General features: G+C 34.7%; 2 protein-coding genes and 1 long non-coding RNA gene across 3 annotated transcripts; 2 read left to right on the forward strand and 1 right to left on the reverse strand.

Annotated features, from left to right (window-relative positions):
- The first annotated feature begins 5,335 nt into the window (after nt 1-5,335).
- LOC141589981 (protein FAR-RED IMPAIRED RESPONSE 1-like) lies at nt 5,336-5,770 on the forward strand. Its single transcript, XM_074410598.1, has one exon. It carries the CDS (start codon nt 5,336-5,338, stop codon nt 5,768-5,770), a length of 435 nt encoding a protein of 144 aa, XP_074266699.1.
- A 76-nt stretch (nt 5,771-5,846) lies between these two features.
- Nucleotides 5,847-7,535, forward strand: LOC141589982 (protein FAR1-RELATED SEQUENCE 6-like). The gene is made up of 2 exons (XM_074410599.1): nt 5,847-6,045; nt 6,886-7,535. Exons 1-2 carry the CDS (start codon nt 5,847-5,849, stop codon nt 7,533-7,535), a joined length of 849 nt encoding a protein of 282 aa, XP_074266700.1.
- A 3,882-nt stretch (nt 7,536-11,417) lies between these two features.
- LOC141591017 (uncharacterized) lies at nt 11,418-12,027 on the reverse strand. The gene is made up of 3 exons (XR_012520599.1): nt 11,940-12,027; nt 11,666-11,849; nt 11,418-11,568 (listed from the first exon to the last, which is right to left on the reverse strand). It is a non-coding gene; the product is annotated as an uncharacterized LOC141591017 (long non-coding RNA).
- Between the last annotated feature and the right edge of the window lie 11,195 nt (nt 12,028-23,222).

Here is a 23,222-nt window from a genome sequence, read left to right on the forward strand (position 1 = left end):
AGTGTGAATGATCAAATTACTCATTAAACGAATTACTAAAAGGGCCCGTTACTAAAATAGGAAAAGATAAAAATTAAGTGAGACACCCCAAAATGTAATAAGACAACAAATAACCGAGATAGAGAGAGTAATAGTAATAGAATATTAGAAAAGACCCTCATGCATGGATTTATATATTTTACATAAGAAGCATGCAAGTCATTTACGTCTTTTCCTCATGCAAGGCATTATCTCTTCTTATCATGCGTAGTAATCTTATTTTTTGAAAAGGTTTGACACTAAATTCAGTATAACAAGTTAATTAAAAGGATTATTGAAGAGATAATCACACGATAAACAAGTTAATTAAAAGGATTACTGAAGAGATAATCACACGATAAAAGCAACAATTACCAATAAATCAATAATATCTAATTTTGAATGAGACGTATATACCCAATTTCATAGGAAAGTAGCCTCACAAATAGGAAAGGACGGTTTTGTGAAGGATAATTCGAAGGAGGCGGATCTGCGGAGGATGACAAGGAATTCAAGGAGGAGAGACGATGATATAGAGCATCGTACTGATATGCAAACTGAGGGGTTGAATTGAGCACTAACGAGATATGGCAGTATATTTAAATCAAAGTCATAAAATAGAATAATGTATATAACTATAATAAAATTGAGGGCAAAAAATATTTATTCTTTTGTGAGACAGTCTATCATAGAAGTTGCCTAGAATGGTTTGTTAACACAAATATAAATTTCGTATGTAAACTCGGTTATAGGATAATTTGTATTCATCTAATCGATCTTACTAAAATTGTAAAGCAAAAGTTAGAGCATAATAAAATACAAGATAGGTTTGCAATTACTTTATCGGAACATCACTTTAATTCATACATCGGTAGAACACCAAACAAACAAAGTAACATAAATACTTTAAATCGTAAAAACATGTTTTATTTACCGAATCATACAAGAAGAGCACTACAATTAGGCCCGTGCATCGCACATGCATTAAAACTAGTATATATATAAGAGGCATTTTTCAGGCAATTCTAGAGACTCCAACTTTTTTAAAACACGTTTTTTATTTTTAATAATAAACTCAGCTGAAGATAATTATTTTTTAGCCAATAAAATAAGAGATATAGTAAATTATAATATTAACCAAGATAGCAAATTTCTGACAACTAAGCACAATCAGTCACAATAATAGAAGTCATATACTTCATACACATATTGTCCTCTTTTCAACAACTTAAATCTCAGAACATAATTTTCGACAACCGCACCTTTACAATCTAAATTTTCGGCAATTTCACCTTTACAATCTAACACAATCTGTAAAACATTAGAAAAATTTAGTGTAATAAGAATGTTCACTTACCTTCTTAACGATAGTTAACGTCCTGCAAAATACGTTAAACATTGGAAAAGAAAAAGAAATCATAACTTGCGAAGAGAAGAAGCCAGAAGGGAAGAAGTTTACCTGAGTGAGGACTTTGGGAAAAATGGAAGCCTAATTTAGATTTTCAAGGTACTCAGATGTCATTCTACTGCTGCATCGTCAACAACATATGAATCTTTTGGTGGACTGACATTTATAACATCAAATTCAGATGCATTAGCAATGCTATAAAGCTTAATATCTAATCTTTTCTCAAGCCAACTTGTTAGTAGTGTAGGTGATGGTGTTTGGCGTAAGGAGATTCAAACATCATCTCTTCTCAATCCTAATACTAACTTTAAATATCAAAATCAACTTGTGAGAAAACCAACTTGTTAGTAGTGTAAAAGATGGTGTTGTTTGGGATAAATTGAGCTAAATTGCATTGGACAATTTACCTGCAAATTTTTTTAATCTTTTCTCAATCCTAATACTAACTTTAAATATCAAAATTGATACTATCAACACTAATACTAACATTATAATTATATTAACACATCATTATATAGATCCCTAATTTACATAAACCCTAATTCCCAATTTATACAAACCCTAATTAAATAACAATGAAAAACCTAATAACCATCACAAATGTTTATGTAAACATATAAATAAATTATAATACTAATTACAATCACAAATTTTACAAACAAAATAAAAATTAACCTAAAAAAATGAAATTAAAAACAATAAGCATACCTTCAAAAATTAGAACAAAGTGAAGAAAAGTAAAGAAAGGTGAGAAGAAAGAGAAGGCAGATAATGGTGTTCGTCCGTAGTGGAGGTCCGTTGCCGAAAGTGGGTGCTGATATTGGGGTCGGGGTCGTCGTCGTCGTGGGTTTCTTCATCTTCTATTTTTCAATTTTTTTTTTGTGGTATAAAATAAGAGACGACAGTTTTCGGTGTTTTTGTTTGTATATCACCCAAAATGGCGACTGACAATAGGGAGTCGCCAAATTGGCGACTAATTTTCGGTCGCCCGACTCAGTTTTTTAGTCGCCAATCTCAATCATTGTATGAATATGTGTGGTCGCCAACTTGACGACTGATATCAGTCGCACGTTGGATATTTCAGTTGCCAAATTGACGACTGATATGTACAGTCGCTAAAAATAGTCGCCCGTTGGATATATGTACATATGTATGTATATATATATATATATATATGTATATATATATGTATGTATATACATATATATATATACATATATATATATATATATATATATATATATATATATATATATATATACATACATATATATATATATATATATATATATATATATAGAGAGAGAGAGGAGATCTAATGAGTCCCTTACCTCATTTGAGTCCTTAAGTCCTTATAAGGACCCTTAGATGGACAACATCTATGGTGGAGATTTTTTACAAAATATAGGCTAAAAAAAAAAGGGAAAAGCTTGGGTAGGAAAGAGGACAACATTTCCTGCAAATTGTCCTTACCAATGATCATTTCCTGCGGACAAAAGGATATATCCTTTGTACTATGTTTACACTCCCCACATTCTTCCTTCCTTAACAGTTAACACACTTATTTCTCACTTTATTCTTTCTTCTTCTCTCTAAAACTGGGTTCTTCCATCTGAAACGAAGCTAAAGTTCTCTCTAAATCCTCCAAATCAGCGTAAACATGCAAATAATAGATGGCATCAATGGTATTTCTTCATTTTTATTCATTGTTTTCAGTCACGTTTTAATATTTTCAGTTGAATAGGATGGATGAAGGTAATGATAAATTTTGCATGTCATCGAATTTGTTCATTCTTGTTTTTATTATTTGTTACTGGGTTTGAAATGAAGATTGTTAGAAGTAAATCTTCATGCTGGGTTTTCATTAATTTGAGTTTTGAGTAGCATGAACGTATTCTGACAACATTTACATGAACACTTTTGCTATAGTTTTACATTTACACTTTTTAATGTTATATTTTTTATGTGAGTTATCATTCTGACAACATTTACACTTTTGTTGACATTTACACTTTTAAAGCATCACATTTACACTGCATTCCTGCTCACATTTACACTTTTGGTGTACTTTTACATTTACACTTTTTTAATTGTTATAGTCACCTTTGCATTTTTATTGTTATATTTTTTATGTGAGTTAGCATTCTGACAACATTTACACTTTTGTTGACATTTGCACTTTCAGACAATCACATTTACACTTCGTTTCTGCTGACATTTACACTTACACATTTGGATGTTTACTCTTTTTGCTATAGTTTTACATTTACACTTTTTAATTGTTATAGTCACCTTTAATTGTTAATATTATAGTTTTAATTTGAGTTAGCATTCTGAAAACATTTACACTTTTGTTGACATTTACACTTTTAAAGCATCACATTTACACTGCATTTTTGCTGACATTTACACTTTTGCTGACATTTAAACTTTCAGAACAACACATTTACACTTCGTTTCTGCTGACATTTACACTTTCAGAACAACACATTTACACTTCGTTTCTGCTGACATTTACACTTACACTTTTGGATGTTTACTTTTACTATAGTTTTACATTTACACTTTTTAATTGTTATAGTCACCTTTTAATTGTTAATATTATAGTTTTAATTTGAGTTAGCATTCTGAAAACATTTACACTTTTGTTGACATTTACACTTTTAAAGCATCACATTTACACTGCATTTCTGCTGACATTTACACTTACACTTTTGGATGTTTACATTTACACTTACACTTTTGGGACATCATAATTTGCACATTTACACTTTTGGAATATTTACATTTATGGAACATTCCCTTTACATTTACACTTTACTTCGAGTTACGTTTACACTTACACTTCATATCTGATGACATTTACATTTACACTTACACTCTGTGCACATTTACAGACTTGCTAAAACAGAATGGAGTTCAACCTGACAGGCAGGAGCTGTGTAGGGAGGTCGAGAAGAGGTTTACACCGTACATCGGCCAGGAGTTTGGGGGGGTTGAGGATGCGGTGACTTTTTATAAGATATACACCATTGCTTGTGGGTTTGATGTACGTAGGTATACAACAAAAAATGGCGTGGCGGTGAGATCAAGTCAAAGCTCGTCGTCTGCAATCGAGAAGGTTTCGCTCACAAGACGCCCAGTAAAGATCAGGATGACGGACTGGTTGGGGAGAAGTCACAGAGGATATTCAGGGTCACTATAGTGGGGTGTAAAGCGAGGATACGACTATATATGAAGAATAGTCTTTTATTAATTGACCGGTTCCACGAGGGTCACAATCACGAGCTTATCTCACTTAAGGACAGAGAGTTCCAGAAATTGTCGCGTAACATAACAAATTATCACAAGATGATAATCGTTTCGAACTCAAGGGTTTGTAATACATAATCACTCTGTATACTAAATAAATAATTCCATTCATGTTATATTTATATGACGTATCTGTTAATGATTGATTGGCAGCTGAAGATAGGAGCAACAAAGACATACAGAATCTGCAAAGAACAAGTGAATGGATACGAAAACATTGGAGCAAGCTTAAATGATTTTAAGAACTTCCATAGGGATGTTAAATGTTTCATTCACGATCGGGATGGTCAGTTGTTTGTTGACCATTTCAAGGAAATGACTGAAACAAGAATAGGTTTCTACTTTGACTATGACCTTGACGATAATGGCAGCCTACGTAGGGCCATATGGGCGGACGGTACCGCCCGAGATAATTACAAAATTTTTGGTGATGCGGTGTCATTCGACCCAACTTACTCCACCAATAAGTATTCTATGGTATTCACACCATTCACAGGTGTTGACCACCATAAACGATCTGTGACATTCTGTGGGGCTCTAATTGCAAGGGAAGATTATTAGTCGTTTAATTGGGTTTTCAGCCGGTTTTTACAAGCAATGGGGGGTAAGGAACCCGAGTACATAATTACAGATCAGGACCCAGGTATTATCAAATCTGTCCCTCTTGTTTTCAAGACAGCGCGCCATCGGTTATCGGTTCAGATATGGCATATAATGAACAAAATGCCCGATAAGTTTGGCGTCTCGAGGAGTGATTATAATGAGTTCATGTGTAAAATTAATGACATTATATGGGACGATGAGCTTGAGGCAGCAGAATTTGATGGTATCTGGGAGCAAATAATTGAAGATCATGGTGTTGGCGTAAATGATGTGTTTGCAGATACGTATGCTATAAGAGGACAGTGGGTGATGACGCATTGCAGAGACTTGAGGATGGCGTCGATTATGAGGACGACTCAAAGATCAGAGAGCGAAAATAGCTTTTTCAAGAGGTTTGAGCACAAGTCAGGAACATTGGTTGAGTTTTGAATGCGTTTTGAGAGCGCTATGGACCAACAAAGACATACACAAGACGACTTGACAACATGGATAAGCACTCGTCCATATGGCGTCAACACATCTGGCATTAGAGATTCATGCTGCAAAGGTGTACACCTATTCAGCTTTCCACAAATTCAAACAAGAAGCCATCTTCTCAATTGATACATGTAGAACAAGAGGTTTCAGTGAGAGAGGCGAGCTAGAGGTAACTACTGTCAAAAATTCATCCAGAAAGAAGAATTTTGAAGTTGCATACAATCCAGGTAGTTTACACTTCCTATGACATTTACACTTTCTATTTTTATCTCATTTAAATTCCTATAACTTAAAATTTACACTTCTAATAACTTAACATTTACACTTTACAGTTCATGACATTTACACTTCCTATTAGTTTACATTTACACTTCTAATAACTTAACATTTACACTTTACAATTGATGACATTTACACTTTACATCATATGACATTTACACTTTCTATACCTTAACATTTACACTTTTTCACTTAATGACATTTACACTACATTTCATGACATTTACACTTTACATCATATGACATTTACACATTTAAATCCCTATAACTTAACATTTACACTTCTAATACCTTAACATTTACACTTTACAGTTCATGACATTTACACTTTACATCATATGACATTTACACTTCCTGTACCTTAACGTTTACACTTTACAATTGATGACATTTACACTTTACATCATATGACAATTACACTTCATATACCTTAACATTTACACTTTTCCACTTAATGACATTTACATTTTACAGTTCATGTCATTTACACTTCCTATTAGTTTACATTTACACTTCTAATTACTTAGCATTTACACTTTACAATTCATGACATTTACACTTTACATCATATGACATTTACACTTTCTGTTTTTATCTCATTTAAAGTCCTATAACTTAACTTTTACACTTCTAATAACTTAACATTTACACTTTACAGTTCATGACATTTACACTTCCTATTAGTTTACATTTACACTTCTAATAACATAACATTTACTCTTTACAATTCATGACATTTACACTTTACATCAGTGACACTATTTTTAACATTCACACTTACATGCTAGCTTTATCTGATGACACAGGTACACGTAAAGCAAGCTGCAGTTGTACGATGTTTGAAAGAACCGGAATCCTATGCCGCCATATAATATGGATTTTTTCATCAAGTGGGATAAAGACTATACCAGAAGATTATGTTGTAAATAGATGGATGAAAGAGTATCTCCGATTAAGGATTTTCAATACTAATGGTGAAGGGACAGAAAACATGCAAGTCATCGATGAAAAACAAATTGCAATGTCAATAATGTGGTCAGAAGTTCATGAAGCTGTAGGGCTCCTTAGAGAAAAAGGAGTAGCTGATGTTGACAGCTTTTCCGCTGTAATTAGATCATTTAAACAGTCCCTGTCACCATTAGGGGAAGTGTTGAATAAAAAACAACAAATGGAGAAATTTCTGAATTGTACGGCATGTGAGGTAGTGACGATATTGCCACCAAAGAATTCGAAAAACAAGGGGACCGGAAAAAGATTCTTTGTCACCAAAACAAAAGCAATGGTGTTGGCTAGGAAACCCAAACGTAAGTGTAAGAATTGCAAGAGAATGACAAATCACGACAAGAGAAATCGCCTAACCCTTCTCAAAGACACACGCCATTGTGCGAAGGGTCGTCTGAACCAGAAGAGGATGAAGGAGAGGAGGAGGAAGAGCTAGAATCAGAACAAGAATAGACGTCAGATCATTGACAAGTGTTGCTCTATATATTTTGAGTGTGTAACTTAAACTTTGATGTGCTATAACCGGAGCGGGCGATTAGGAATTGGTCTCATGGCAGCGTAACTTTGAACTGCAGTTGGTGTAACTTTTAGTAACACCAACGTTAGAGTTACACTGTCATAAGACCAAAATCTCTCTGTTTTATTAGATAGCCAAACATTGTGTTACTTGAACTTATTTTGGATTACTTATGTTATTTCAAGTAACTGTTACACTTATTTTCAAATAACTGGTGTTAACATTTACACTTGCCATGTCAGCACATTTACACTTCCAGTATCTTCACATTTACACAAACTCTATCCTCACATTAACACTTTGAATATCTTCACATTTACAATTCCAATTTAGTCAGATTTACACTTTATTTGTTCACATTTACACTTCAACTATATTCACATTTATACTTTCTATTTGTTCACATTTACACTTTTTTTTGGTTCACATTTACACTTGGGCTGTCACCACATTTACACTTCCCGTGTCACCACATTTACACTGAAATTCAATTTAATTTCAGTGTGTTTACATTCACATTTTCAGTATGATAAAGTTGACACTGACAGTGTTAACATTTACACTTTAAGTGTGTTAACAGTTACACTTAAAGTGTAAATGTGGCTAAATTGCAACTGTGTTAACAGTTACACTTTGAAGAAATTTTTCAATTTCATTGTTAACATTTACACTTTAAGTGTGTTAACAGTTACACTTAAAGTGTAAATGTGACTAAATTACAAGTGTGTTAACAGTTACACTTTGAAAAAACTATGATTATAACTGCCAAAAATAGTCAACCATTACACTTCATTAGTGTAATTTACCATTACACTTCATTACTGTAATGATTACACTTGAAAACATTGCCAACCAAAGTACAAAACATTCTTTTCTAAGTTCAAGATTGCCAAACAAAATACATTTCAAAAAAAAAATATGTCCACAAATTGTTCACTTTTTCGATAACACAGCCTTAATTTTGCGCTTCTTTTGTAACTTCGCCCATAAATCTTCCTTTCCAGCGATAAACCCATTCAACTTTGCTTCAAAAATGTCTCTGTTGACATTTATGTCAGCTAGAACAAGCGTCGCCACCAACTCGACTACCAAGTACCGTCGATTCCTCTTCCTCTCCAAGTCTGGATGCTCAAAAGGTTGAACCTCGTACATCAGCATATACATCATACAGAAAATCCATGATTCTGTGTTAGGAAGGGTGTTTGGCGCCTGAACGGGATTTGCCGATGCTCAAAGCTAGTAATCTCATATCCCCTGTCCGTTCTGACATCCAAATAATCACTAACAGCTGATGTCTGCCATTAAAGCACTAACAATTAAATAAACCATTTATTGTTCATCTCTTCGAAAATGATTTATTGGCATCAGACTTACCACTTGGCGAGTAACATTGAACATTTCAGACTGATTTTGGTTGGCATGATGTTGGTAGTCAAGGAGATCAATAGTTTGTTGTCCAAAATTTATACATACGCATGCAAAGTGCCCACCAATGTTGACAGGTACGAAGATAAACTCGGCATTCAGGTTGAAAGTTTTATCACAGTCCTGGATGAAGGTATCCTAAATGTGATACAGCCGATCAGTGATGTCATTAGACTGTGAGCCTGCTTCACGTATATCCAAAAGCTGCATGATACATTCCTGTTCAGAGAAGTGAGTGAGCCTACATAATAAAAGTAAAAACTAATGTATAACTTTTAGGCTTTGTGGGTGGGGAGGGGGGGGGGGGGGGGGAAGGAGGGTTCCATATGACGTATCCCAAAGAAGGCCATCCTAGGAAATAAGTATTCAGCAGACTCTAAATGGTTCAGCAAAACAGCCCAGGACTCAATGACAACAGGCGACATTACAACCTCAGGAAGCATGGTCATGATGTCGGACCGGCGTAGCGCGGCATGCCTACTGACTACTGTACCAAGAGATTGATTCGCTACAATGAAACACACGTATAATAGTAAGAAATTGAGAAGTAGTTACAAATTAAATATCGTAAATAATTGGCCATGTTATAAGAGTCTGGCAGATACTAATGAATTTTCATAGTTGTAGTTGTCTAACAAGCAATAGTCCACCGCATGCTTTCGACGTGATCGAACACCCCTGACCAAGCTTTGATTGTTCCGTAAGAAGGTCGAAACAACAAGAGTCTACGTACCAGCAGCCCCACAGTCAATTGAGCATCCTAAGCCATCCCCCCCGCCCCCAGGGACGGCTCCTTACGGCTGACAAAGGTTGGCTACCTGAAGACTGCGCTGACGCTTAAACAACAACGGGGCTGCTTTCCACCTGTATGGCTACAGGATTGACCACAAGGCTTCCTTCTACACGTTTAGGGGGTGGGCCTACAATACGGGGATGTTTGATGTACGTAATATCTTCCTCATCGTCGAGACTCCGCTTCTGTGCAACATTGGAGACCGAATTCAGACCTTGACCATACTTTTCCCTGAATTGGGTTATCCTTGCGCGAACACTCTCCCTCACTTTGTTATGGTCACTCAGGATAAGGATCGACACCACTTTAGCCCGGATGAGGTTGATAACGTCCATCTCACCTAAGGCGCAGTCAAAAAGCTTCCCATTGAAAAGCAGCATGTGTATCATCATGTACACCCCGCAATCAAACGCAGAATACCCCGTACCTTACCATTTAAATTCGACATTGACAAGTTTAAACCCGGCGACCTTTGAACCTCTGACCAACCCTTTAGACTCCAGATACTCGCCCATTAAATTACACTGTAAAAGGGATTTCAAAAACATAGTCAATTTAAAAACAGTGTTTACAATTCCAGAATACATATACACTAAAGAACAAATTAAGGTATGCTATTTAAAATTATTACCGCAATACGCGAAATTCCAAAATATGGAAGCTTCTCAAAATCATCGTCGTAGCGACGGTTGTCTAAATACTCTATCTGCTCAGATACGAAGTTTATGCATGCACAACTGTAATGATCATTATTGTCAGATAAGATCAGGATGAAGACCTGGCGGATGTGACAACAAAGATATAAAAGATACACTCAGTCCCTGTGACATTTACAGTCCCTGTGACATGACATTTACACTTTCCATATATTCACATTTACACTTTATATGTCATGACATTTACACTTCATATTTAGTCACCTTTACACTCCCTATGTCATGACATTTACACTTTCTATATAATCACATTTACATTATACATCATGACATTTACACTTCACTATGTTTCACATTTACACTTCTTATGTCATGACATTTACACTTTCCATATATTCACATTTACACTTTATATGTGCTGACATTTACACTTCCTATTTAGTCACCTTTACACTCCCTAGGTCATCACATTTACACTTTCTATATAATCACATTTACACTATACATCATGGCATTTACACTTCACTATGTATCACATTTACACTTCATATTTCATTACATTTACAGTTCACAATATCTCACGACATTTACAGTTCACTATGTCTCACGTTTACACTTCATATGTCATGACATTTACACTTTACATATATTCACATTTACACTTTATATGTGCTGACATTTACACTTCCTATTTAGTCACCTTTACACTCCCTATGTCATCACATTTACACTTTCTATATAATCATATTTACACTATACATCATGACATTTACAGTTCACTATGTATCACATTTATACTTCATATTTCATGACATTTACACTTTCTTCTTAATCACATCCAGGAATTTACACTTTCTGTGAAAATCACATATACACTTTCGGTGTGATGACATTTACACTTTCTGTGTGATTACATTTACACTTCACAATAGGTCACATTTACACTTACCATATCAGATCCAAGTTGAAATGGAGACAAACAGGATTGAATCCAAGCATCCCACCCAGCCCAGATTTCGTCCTTTTTGTCAAGAACAATTCCTTTCTTCTTGGCTTTCCAAATATCCAGCGCATCACTCTGTTCAAACGAAGGGCAGCGCTATTAAATTTAGACACTTACGTTAAAATTAAATTGAAACTATAAAAATTGCATTGAGTGAGGATAGGACAAGTACGGTGTGACTAAGCCCGAAGAAACAACGAGAGGATGCAACTGGTGCAGTTTGGTCATACATCATCTTATTGATTAGTAGGCACCAACAATCGATTACAGAAGACATAACTTCCTGTCCAGGTTCAAGGGTTAACATGTCTTCCCGTGACACGAAGAAAAAGTCTGAAAATACTGCCAATTCTTCCCTACAAAAAAAGAAAAAATTATATAAGGCGAACATGATTACGACAACATATAAGTATTAATATGTTTGACATAGAAATTAATCGACTCACCCTTTCAACCAAGCTTCTGATTTGTTAAATACGTAGTCCAGGACGTATTTCCTTTCCTTAAAAACACCCCTAAATAATTTCTTATTCAACTGCAGATCTACAGTAATAAAGCCCCTTTCGGCATGGGTTCCCCACAATCCATGGTGCAAGTCAGATTCTCAGGGACCACTTCCATGCACTGTAAGGGCTCAGCTGAATGAAATAGGAAAGCATGGTGATCCATATTACTCCGGGGGACATAAATTTCTCGACCATCCGCAGGAACGACTGGTTCAGAAGGGCCTGCCGCATCAGTCGTTCCAAAATCCTCACCTAGAACCCCCTTAAATGCCTCAGCTAGCTCTGCAGTAGATATAAACATACACTGAAATTTCGGCAACTTAAACTCAGAGGAGGGTGCTTCAACAACCACCTTATTTGCTCCCTCTACAACATCCATGGGCTTGTCATCATTCTGAAATGAACCAGGACAACCGGGTTCTTGCGATGCATCTTCACGGACTGTGGTCGAAACAATGCCAGGCTCACCATCCGGTACTTTCGTACCACTAACTTGGGGTCGGTCAACGGGCTGTTCCACTCCCGGTGCACCGCTAACATCCACAGCCTCACCAGGCACTAGCCCAACCACTAGTGGTTCGGGCCCACGGCAGGGCCCCTGATCTTGGGGCGACTCCATATTCATTCCCTGCACAACCTCGTCCTGTTCTCTCGGTGCACCACCCTGTGCCACTTCATTGTCACCGCTGTCTGACAACTTTTTCAGCGCGTTGTCAATATCAGTTGTCGCTATAAATTTCTACTGAGATGAAGATGAACCATCTTCAATTGACGGGACTACCACATCCGCATCCACCTTGTTCGCTACTTTTGAATAAGACGCCTCCCCTTCACCAAGAATGGCTCTGTTCTTGAGCGACTCCATATCCATACCGCGCACAATCTCATCCTCACCTATCGTAGGCGCCCTCTGCCGCTTCATCACCACCATCACCAATATCTGTCAAACCTTGCGCCGCGTTCTCAATATCGTGAAATCGAAATAAATTTTAGTTGAACGAAGATGAACCATCTTGATTGAGTGACCTACCACATTCGCATCGACCTTATTCGTTTTCGACTTACACTTCTCAACAACATGTTCGGCTTTCTCGGGGCACCACTAGTGTCAGGCACTTCCCCTCCCAAACTTTCCTGCTCCTCGTTCAATGAGGGCTTTGTGTAAGCTTCTTCAACTTCATCCGGGCTATAAATTTTCTCTAGAATCTGCCGATCCGTTAATTGAGTCAAGTCGTCGGTTAAATCTAGCCCGCATTCCTCTTCCTCTCGTCGACAGGCTTCGTTAAGTTCAGCGGTGTTGTAGAAATCAGCGGTCTCCATTACCTGTGACATCGCCGCATCACCTGCTTTATCACCCAAATCAGAATCTTCTGCAAGTGATACAGGCTCTACAGTAGGCGTAAACTCGAACTTAGGAACCTTGGTCTTTTTTTTCTTGCTTGCCTTTGTTTTTTTCTTGGCCACATTCCCAACATCTGACAATGAGGGAGCGTTATCATTATACGTCTTCATTTGGGAAGCTAAATTTCCAACTTCTTCAACATATTCCTTCACCTTTGCACCTTCAAAAAAAGCTTGCGTCGCTTGTGATGGAACAAGATCAGTTGAAGTAGTAGCACCTGTTGTTAAATTCTTAAGCATTGCAGCTGCATCCGTATACCGGGAATAGAAGGCCACGTCGTTCCTTTGAATCTTCAAGTACAGCTCGTGTACACCCTACAGTTGGTAACAAAAAAAGATTTAAGAGTCTAGATACACAAAATATACCTGCTCAATATATATATATATATATATATATATATATATATATATATATATATATATATATATATATATATATATATATATATATATATATATATATATATATATATATATATATATATATATATATATATATATATATATATATATATATATATATATATATATATATATATATAGAATTAGGATCAAATGAGTCCACCTCCCTTAGGTGAGTCCATAAGTCATAATCTTAGCCCTTAGATTGTAACAAAATCAAGGGTTAAGATTAAATCTAAAAATAAAGAGGCTATATAAAAGACAACAAAACCTAATTTTTATTCATTTCACTGCCTCTCACTTCTCTCTCTTCCTCCCTCTTTCTCTCTACGTCTCTCTCATCCCTCACTCACCAACCAACCCTAAACACCCCAAACAACCACCCTACCACCACCACCAACAACAACAACTACAACAGTGCACGCCACTACAAGAAGTCGCTCTCTCCCTCGTCGTGGTCGTCCCTTCTCCTCTCCTCAACCGCCGCCACCAGACGTCGCATCTCCCCCTACTCGTTTTTCTTTTTTTTTTATCTTTTTTCAGATCTTAAAAAGTTTGTTGTTGGTGGTGGTTGGTGTTGCGGTGGGTATTGGTGTGGCGGTAGTTCTGCCGCCTATTCCCTCCTCCTTCGTCTTTTTTTTTTTTTTTTTTTTTCAGATGTAGGTATTGGTGTTGGTGGCAAACGGGCAGAGAAGGTGGTGGTTGTTCTGCCGCCTATTCCCTCCTCCTTTGTCTTTTTTTTTTTTCTTTCAGATGTAGGTGTTGGTATTGGTGGCAAACGGGGAGAGAAGGTGGTGGTTGTGGTCGTAGTCGCGCGCGGTGGCTGTTTACCAATGGTGGTCTTTTTTTTTCTTTTTAAGATCTAAGCAAAGGAGAGGTTTTTTGTTGGTGGTGACTGGTGGTTTGAGAAACCGAGGGTGGTGGGTGTCGATGGTTGGAGACTTGGATGAGTCGTGGGTGGACTCGTTTTTCAGAGCTACTTCAATTTTTTTTTTTTTTTTTTGTGAAGTCAGGGTGGTGCTGGTGGTTGATGTTATTATTGTTGACGGTGGAGGTGGTTATTGCCTATATATAAAAGGACTCGTATTAAAGTTTCGACTCGCAAGAATTAAAGTTGTATTCGTTTACCATTAAAGTTTCACTCGTAAACCACTAAAGTTTCATTCGTAACTTCGGGAAATAACAAATTTTTACATCGTTATATAAATACAAACTTTTGTATTGAAAATGGCCTGAAAACCGTTAAAGTTTCACTCATCACCATTAAAGTTTCACTCGTTTAACATTAACGTTTCATTCATAAATCACTGAAAATTAAATAAATATTAATTAAAGTTTCACTCGTCAAATGGCCTAAAAAAATTAAAGTTTTATTCGCCACCATTAAAGTTCCACTCGTTTAACATTAAAGTTTCATTCATAAATCAATGAAATTAAATAAATTTTAGTCACAATTACATCATTACATAAATTCAATTTTTTTTTTTTATTAAAATGGCCTAAAAAAATTAAAGTTTCACTTTAAGCATTAAAGTTGAACTCGTATACTATTAAAGTTACATTCAAAAATCAGTTAAATTAAATTAATATTAATCACAATCACATAATTTCATAAATTCAAATTTTTATATTAAAAATGGCCTAAAAAAATTAAAGTTTCACTTTTAAGCATTAAAGTTTCACTTGTAAAACATTAAAGTTATATTTAAAAATACATAAATTTAATTTTTTATTTACAAAATGACTTTAAAAAACTAAAGTTTCAATAGTAAAGAATTAAATTTGCTCTCCCAGATTAAAGTTTCACTTTTAAAACATTAAAGTTTCATTTCAAAAATTGATTAGAAGTCTCAAATCTCAATCATCAATCTTACAAGATCTAATGGCTTAGATTAGGACTTAGGGACTCAATTATTTAGGTGGACTCATTTGAACTTGCCTCTATATATATATATATATATATATATATATATATATAGGAATGGGATCATGTGAGTATACACTATCTTTTTGAGGATTGAGGATTTCATTACAATATCACAGGTTATTCGAAACAATATCAAACGAAAAAAACAGCTGAGCAAAAAAAAAAAAAAAAAAAATTTTCAAAAAATTTTTTTTTTGGACAAGTCTAATTTTTTTCGTGATATTGTATTGAAGAACCCGTGATATTGTATTCACTAATCCTCAATCCTCAAATATTTAGGAGTTCTCACCGGATCCCGACTCTCTATATATATATATAGAAGAAGGATCAAGTGAGTCCACCTAAAATCCTTGAGTCCATAAGTCCTCTTTAGGGCCATTGAAAAGATGGGATGAGGGGCTGAGATTGAAGGGAAAAAAGGAAGGGATTAGTGCAAAAAGAAGGGATTAATGCTAATGTAAGACGCTCTCTCTCACTACCTCACTAATCAACCCTTAAATTCACTATATAACCATTCTTTTTCCACCCACTTCTCTCTCCTATCACACAAATATCATCATTCACATCTCTCTAAAACCTAAAAAATTCAGAAAACCAAAAAAATCCAAAAATTCAAAAAATAAATTCCCTCCTCTCAGCTTCACCACCGACCACCCCACCCACCGCCACCCACCTACGCCCAACAACCCCACAGACACCACCACCCAGCCGCAACAACAACCCACCAACCACGCCCCACTGCCACCTCCCTGCACTCGACACCACCAACCACGCACCACAACCCGACATCACCCTTTTTTTTTTTTTTCAGATCTGTCGCACGTCACCACCACAAACCCTATAACAGACCCGACACCATCACAACCTCCCACCATACGCAGCTCCGACAACAACCCACAACCTCCCACCGTACGCAGCCCCGACGACAGACCCGACACCACCACATACCCGACACCACCTTTTTTTTTTTTTTTTTCTATTTCAGATCTGCAACTAATGGTTGCCGTGGTTGGGTGACGTATGGTGGTGGTTGTGGCAGCATGGTGTTGTGGTTGTGGCGGGTGAATTAAGGGAGTGAGAAATGAGAGGAGGGAGGTGGCTGTGTGGTTGTGAATGAATTTCATTTTTTTAATGTGTTTGTCATTGTGTTTGGCGTTGTTGTGTCGATGTGTTTTTTTTTTTTTTTTTTTTTTTTTTTTCAGCAATAAAGTGTTATTGTTTGTTGTTATTATTAGATTTAATGTTATAAAGTGTCGATATTTTTTTTTCAATCTCTCTTTATTAGATCTACTGGTTTTTCTTTGCATTTACACTCGTTTTTCTTTACATTTACACTCGTTTTTCTTTACATTTACACTCATATTTTTTACATTTACACTCATTATTCTTTACATTTACACTCGTATATGTGTACATTTACACTCGTATATCAGTACATTTACGTTTTCAATGATTTATCGTTTTTGTCAGTTTTATCGTTTTCAGATTTTGTTTTCAGTTTTAAAATACGAAAAGTTTTTTAAAAATTTTTAGATCTACTTTTATTCTTAGATCTATAAAATAGACTCATATTTTTTTTTTTAATAATGTTACACCCATATTTCTTTACATTTACACTCATATTTCTTTACATTTACACTCATATTTATTTACATTTACATACGTATCACTTTACATTTACACTCGTATTTACTTACATTTACACTTGTATTTCCTTACATTTACACTTACATATTTTTTACATTTACACTCATATTTCCTTACATTTACACTTACATATTTCTTCACATTTACACTCGTATTTTTTTACATTTACACGCATTTTTCAGATTTACACTCATATTTTCTTACAATTACACTCGTATTTCTTTACATTTACACTCATATTTCTTTACATTTACACTTATATATTTGTACATTTACACTCGTTAAATTTATATAGATTTGCACTCATATATTTTTGTGGATATGAGTTGGTGGTGGAGGACGACGGTGGTGGTGTTTGTTGGTAGTCGGACTAAAGTTTTACTCGTAAAAGACCAAAGTTACACTTATAAAGGACCAAAGTCACACTCAAAGGACCAAATTTACACTCTAAAACCTTCAAATTTACACTTAAAATACTACATTTACACTCATAAAATGTTAAAATTATATAAATTCAAAATTGTCGTCACAAAAAATAAAAAAAAAATCAAATTTACACTCTTAAAATGTTACATTTACACTCGTAAAACATCAAATTTACACTTGTAAAATGTTAAAATTATAAAAATTCAAAATTTCCGTCACAAAAAATCAAATTTACACTCTTAAAATGTTACATTTACACTCGTAAAACATCACATTTACACTTGTAAAATGTTAAAATTATATAAATTCAAAATTTCCGTCACAAAAAATCAAATTTACACTCTTAAAATTTTACATTTACACTCGTAAAACATCACATTTACACTTGTAAAATGTTAAAATTATATAAATTCAAAATTTCCGTCACAAAAAATCAAATTTACACTCTTAAAATTTTACATTTACACTCGTAAAACATCACATTTACACTTGTAAAATGTTAAAATTATATAAATTCAAAATTTCCGTCACAAAAATCAAATTTACACTCTTAAAATTTTACATTTACACTCGTAAAACATCACATTTACACTTGTAAAATGTTAAAATTATATAAATTCATAATTTCCGTCACAAAAAATCAAATTTACACTCTTAAAATGTTACATTTACACTCGTAAAACATCACATTTACACTTGTAAAATGTTAAAATTATATAAATTCAAAATTTCCGTCACAAAAAATCAAATTTACACTCTTAAAATGTTACATTTACACTCGTAAAACATCACATTTACACTTGTAAAGTGTTAAAATTATATAAATTCAAAATTTCCGTAACAAAAAATAAATTTTACACTCTTAAAATGTTACATTTACACTCGTAAAACATCACATTTACACTCGTAAAACGCATACAACATTACATTTACAATTCTGAAATCTGAAACTCAAAACTGATTAATTAGGGGCTAGAGAGAGAAAGAAAAATTAATTAGTGTATAGAAATTTGATTAGTGGTAATTTTTTTTTGGTAATTTTCAATCTCAACCACCCATCTCAATCCAACCATCCACATTTTTTACCTTTTCTTTTTAATTTCCCTTAATCAAATTCATCTCAACCATCCATTGAGTCCATCCAATGGCCCTTAGAAGGACTTATGGACTCAATGACACATGTTGGACTCATTAGAACCTCTATATATATATATATATATATATAGAAGAAGGATCAAGTGAGTCCATCCTTTTTCATTGAGTCCATAAGTCCCATTTAGAGCCCTTAAAAAGATGGGATGGAGGGTTGAGATTGAAGAGAAAAAACAAGGGATTAAGGCTAAAATGAAGGGATTGATGCTAATTAATTAGTTTCCCTCACTACCATCACTAATCCAACCCTAATTTCACTATAAAAACCTTCTTTTTCCACTCACTTCTCTCTCCTATCACACAAATATCAATCCTCTCCTCTCTCTAAAAACCAAATAAATCAAAAAAACCCAAAAAATATTTCCCTCCTCTCTTCCTCACTCACCCACCCACCTCTCTTCCTCACTCACTCACCCACCACCGCCCAACCCCAACCCCGACCACCAGCATCCCGCCATAGCCCAAAAAAAGAAAATCGGATCTGAGAAGATCCTGTCCTTTCTCCACCACTACCCTAATCTTCTTCCTCACCCAACACCAGTGTCGGCTCCAACAACAACAACAAGACACAACAACCCTTCTTTATTGTCCAGGTCTGGCCACGCCTCACGCCCACAACCCGAACCACCACGCCTCACGCCCTTTTCTGACCACTATTTCCGTCTACAACCAACCACCCACCACAACCTAACACAACCCGACAACCACCCACTCCCCTTGCACCTTCCGACCACCATTTTTACCGCCACACCCCAACACCGACACCCATTTTACCACGCACCACCCCAACAACTCCAGATCTGAAAAAAAAAAGGACAAACCTCGACAACAACAATTTCACCACCACCCCAACAACTCCACGACCACCACGTCGCCGCTGCCGCCATCCACCGGACATTAGATCTGGTTTTTAAAAAAATATAGAGGATGGTGATGTTGACACGTTTTTACACGTTTTTACAATAATGAAAAATTGATGATTGTTTTGGGTTGGTGATGACACGTTTTTACAATAATCAATTAGTGATGATGGTTGTTTTGAGTTGGCAGGAAACATGGCAAAACAGAAGAAGAGGGGAAAGTGTTTTTTTAATGTGGTGTTGTTTGATTTTCTAATGTTGATTTCGTTGCTGATGTTGTTTTAATGTTTTTTTTTTTTTTTTTTTAATGCTTGTCGTGTGATTTTTTGGTTTTTTTTTTATTTTTATTTTTTATTTTTTTTATGGTTTTATAATAATATAAAAAGATGGTGTGTTGTGTTTTGTGCGTGTCGTCCTTTTATAAATTGTGTTTGTTGTCGTTGTTTGTAGTCGTCGTCGTCGTCGTTTTTTTTTTTTTTTCAACAATAAAGTGTTCTGTTTATTATTATTGTTATTATTATTAGATTTAATGTTATATTTTTGTTAGATGTTTTTTTTTTCAATCTCTCTTTATTAGATCTAGTGTTGTTGATGTTGTTTATCATGATTTTTATTCTAGATCTAATAAATATATTTATTATATTCATATTTTTTTACATTTACACTCATATTTCTTTACATTTACACTCATATGTCTTTACAATTACACTCGTATTTCTTTATATTTACACTCATAATTTTTACATTTACACTTGTATTTCCTCACATTTACACTCGTTTTTATTTAAATTTACACTTGTATCTCCTCACATTTACACTTGTATTTCTCTTATATTTACACTTGTATCTCCTCACATTTACACTCGTATTTCTTTAAATTTACACTCATATTTCTTAACATTTACAGTCGTATTTCTTAACATTTACAGTCGTATTTCTTTACATTTTCACTTGTATTTCTTTACATTTACACTCGTTAAAATTATATAAATTTTCACTCATATTTTTTGTGGATATGAGTTGGTGGGGAAGGACGATGATGGTGCATTTTTTGGTAGTCGGACTAAAGTTTTACTCGTAAAGGACAAAGTTGATGGTGGCGTTTTTTGGTAGTCGGACTAAAGTTTTACTCGTAAAGGACAAAGTTACACTTATAAAGGACCAAATTCACACTCAAAGGACAAAATTTTCACCCAAAGATCAGATTTACACTTGTAAAATGTTAAAATTATATAAATTCAAAATTTCCGTCACAAAAAATCAAATTTACACTCTAAAAATGTTACATTTACACTCGTAAAACTTCACATATACACTTGTAAAATGTTAAAATTATATAAATTCAAAATTTCCGTCACAAAAAATCAAATTTTCACTCTTAAAATGTTACATTTACACTCGTAAAACTTCACATTTACACTTGTAAAATGTTAAAATTATATAAATTCAAAATTTCCGTCACAAAAAAAATCAAATTTACACTCTTAAAATGTTACCTTTACACTCGTAAAACTTCACATTTACACTTGTAAAATGTTAAAATTATATAAATTCAAAATTTCCGTCAAAAAAATCAAATTTACACTCTTAAAATGTTACATTTACACTCGTAAAACTTCACATTTACACTTGTAAAATGTTAAAATTATATAAATTCAAAATTTCCGTCACAAAAAATCAAATTTACACTCTTAAAATGTTACATTTACACTCGTAAAACTTCACATTTACACTTGTAAAATGTTAAAATTATATAATTTCAAAATTTCCGTCACAAAAAATCAAATTTTACACTCTTAAAATGTTACATTTTCACTCGTAAAACATCACATTTACACTTGTAAAATGTTAAAATTATATAAATTCAAAATTTCCGTCACAAAAAATTAAATTTACACTCTTAAAATGTTACATTTACACTTTTAAAACATCACATTTACACTTGTAAAATGTTAAAATTATATTTCCGTCACATTTACACTTGTAAAACTCATACAACATTACATTTACACTTCTGAAATCTAAAACTCAAAACTGATTAATTAGGGGCTAGAGAGAGAAAGAAAAATTAATTAGTGTGTAGAAATTTGATTAGTGGTAATTTTTTTTGGTAATTTTCAATCTCAACCATCCATCTCAATCCAACCATCCACATTTTTTTCCTTTTCTTTTTAAAGGCCTTTAATCAAATTCATCTCAACCTTCCATTTAGTCCATCCAATGGCCCTTAGAGGGACTTATGGACTCAATGGCCCATGTTGAACTCATTAGATCTTACCTCTCTCTCTCTCTCTATATATATATATATATATATATATATATATATATATATATATATATATATATATATATTAACAAAAAAATGCGATTAATTAAACATTCATAACATAAATCTTACATCTACAGCCCTAGCTTTCAACTCATCGTCATCTTCAACACCGGGGGGGAGTTCAATCTGAATAAACTTCTTATCGGGTGATGTACCCGACATTGAAATCAGAAGAGGCGTAGGGCTTGCCAATGGCGCCTTGGGCGCACCAGCTATAGCCAACATCGTATTACCAGTGCCCTTCTCATCAGGGGTCTTGTTTTGACATCGCGAGTACTTCACCTTCGACAAAGTTAGTCGACCCAATGGACTCACGTCCAGCTCATCCTTTAACCTCTTCGATAGAGTTTTCAGATCCCAATGCTGAATAAGTGGAAGGCCATCTGGGCAACTCATACCACGGTAATCATACCGCTGAAAATAAGTAATCATAAGGAAATGGATACAACCAAGCAGATGTGACTGCACGCTGCGACCCTTGGCTGCAGCATTAGCTAAACATTCTAATACATACGAGCACCAGTCATACTCCGGTATGGCACTCACATCTTCAACCACTTTCAAAATTAAATTTTGATTTCAATGTCGTTGTTCAATGTCGGCGCAAGGAATGATGAAATGCTAAGAAGCACAAACAGGCGGCAGAATTCATCACCTCCATATTTGAATTGCTCTGGCTCAATATAATTGAAGACGTCTCCTAAAGGAATAGAATCAGAATTTGATTTCACTTTGAACTTTTTGCGCCACAGTTGTTTTATGCGCACATATTTTTCATCTTTAGCACCAGGCATATGTCCAGTAGGTACTATTTCCATCTCTCTCTCACCAACAGGTAACATGAAACAGTCATAGACATCATACTTAGTAACCATAAACTCCTTCAACTCCGACGCCCTGAAAACATAAGAACCATCGCTGAAAGCCTCAAGAAATTCAGGAACATGTGAAAGCGGGAAAGTTCTGAGTTTAAGATGATGCAGCCCCCCAAATCCAATCCTCTGTACAGCGGCTCGTTGAGCAATGTTAAGCTTACTAATAAGCTTGTGAAGCCTATTGGGGCGATACTTAACGGAAAC

Source organism: Silene latifolia, chromosome 7 (assembly GCF_048544455.1).
Source record: "Silene latifolia isolate original U9 population chromosome 7, ASM4854445v1, whole genome shotgun sequence".
NCBI lineage: Eukaryota > Viridiplantae > Streptophyta > Magnoliopsida > Caryophyllales > Caryophyllaceae > Silene > Silene latifolia.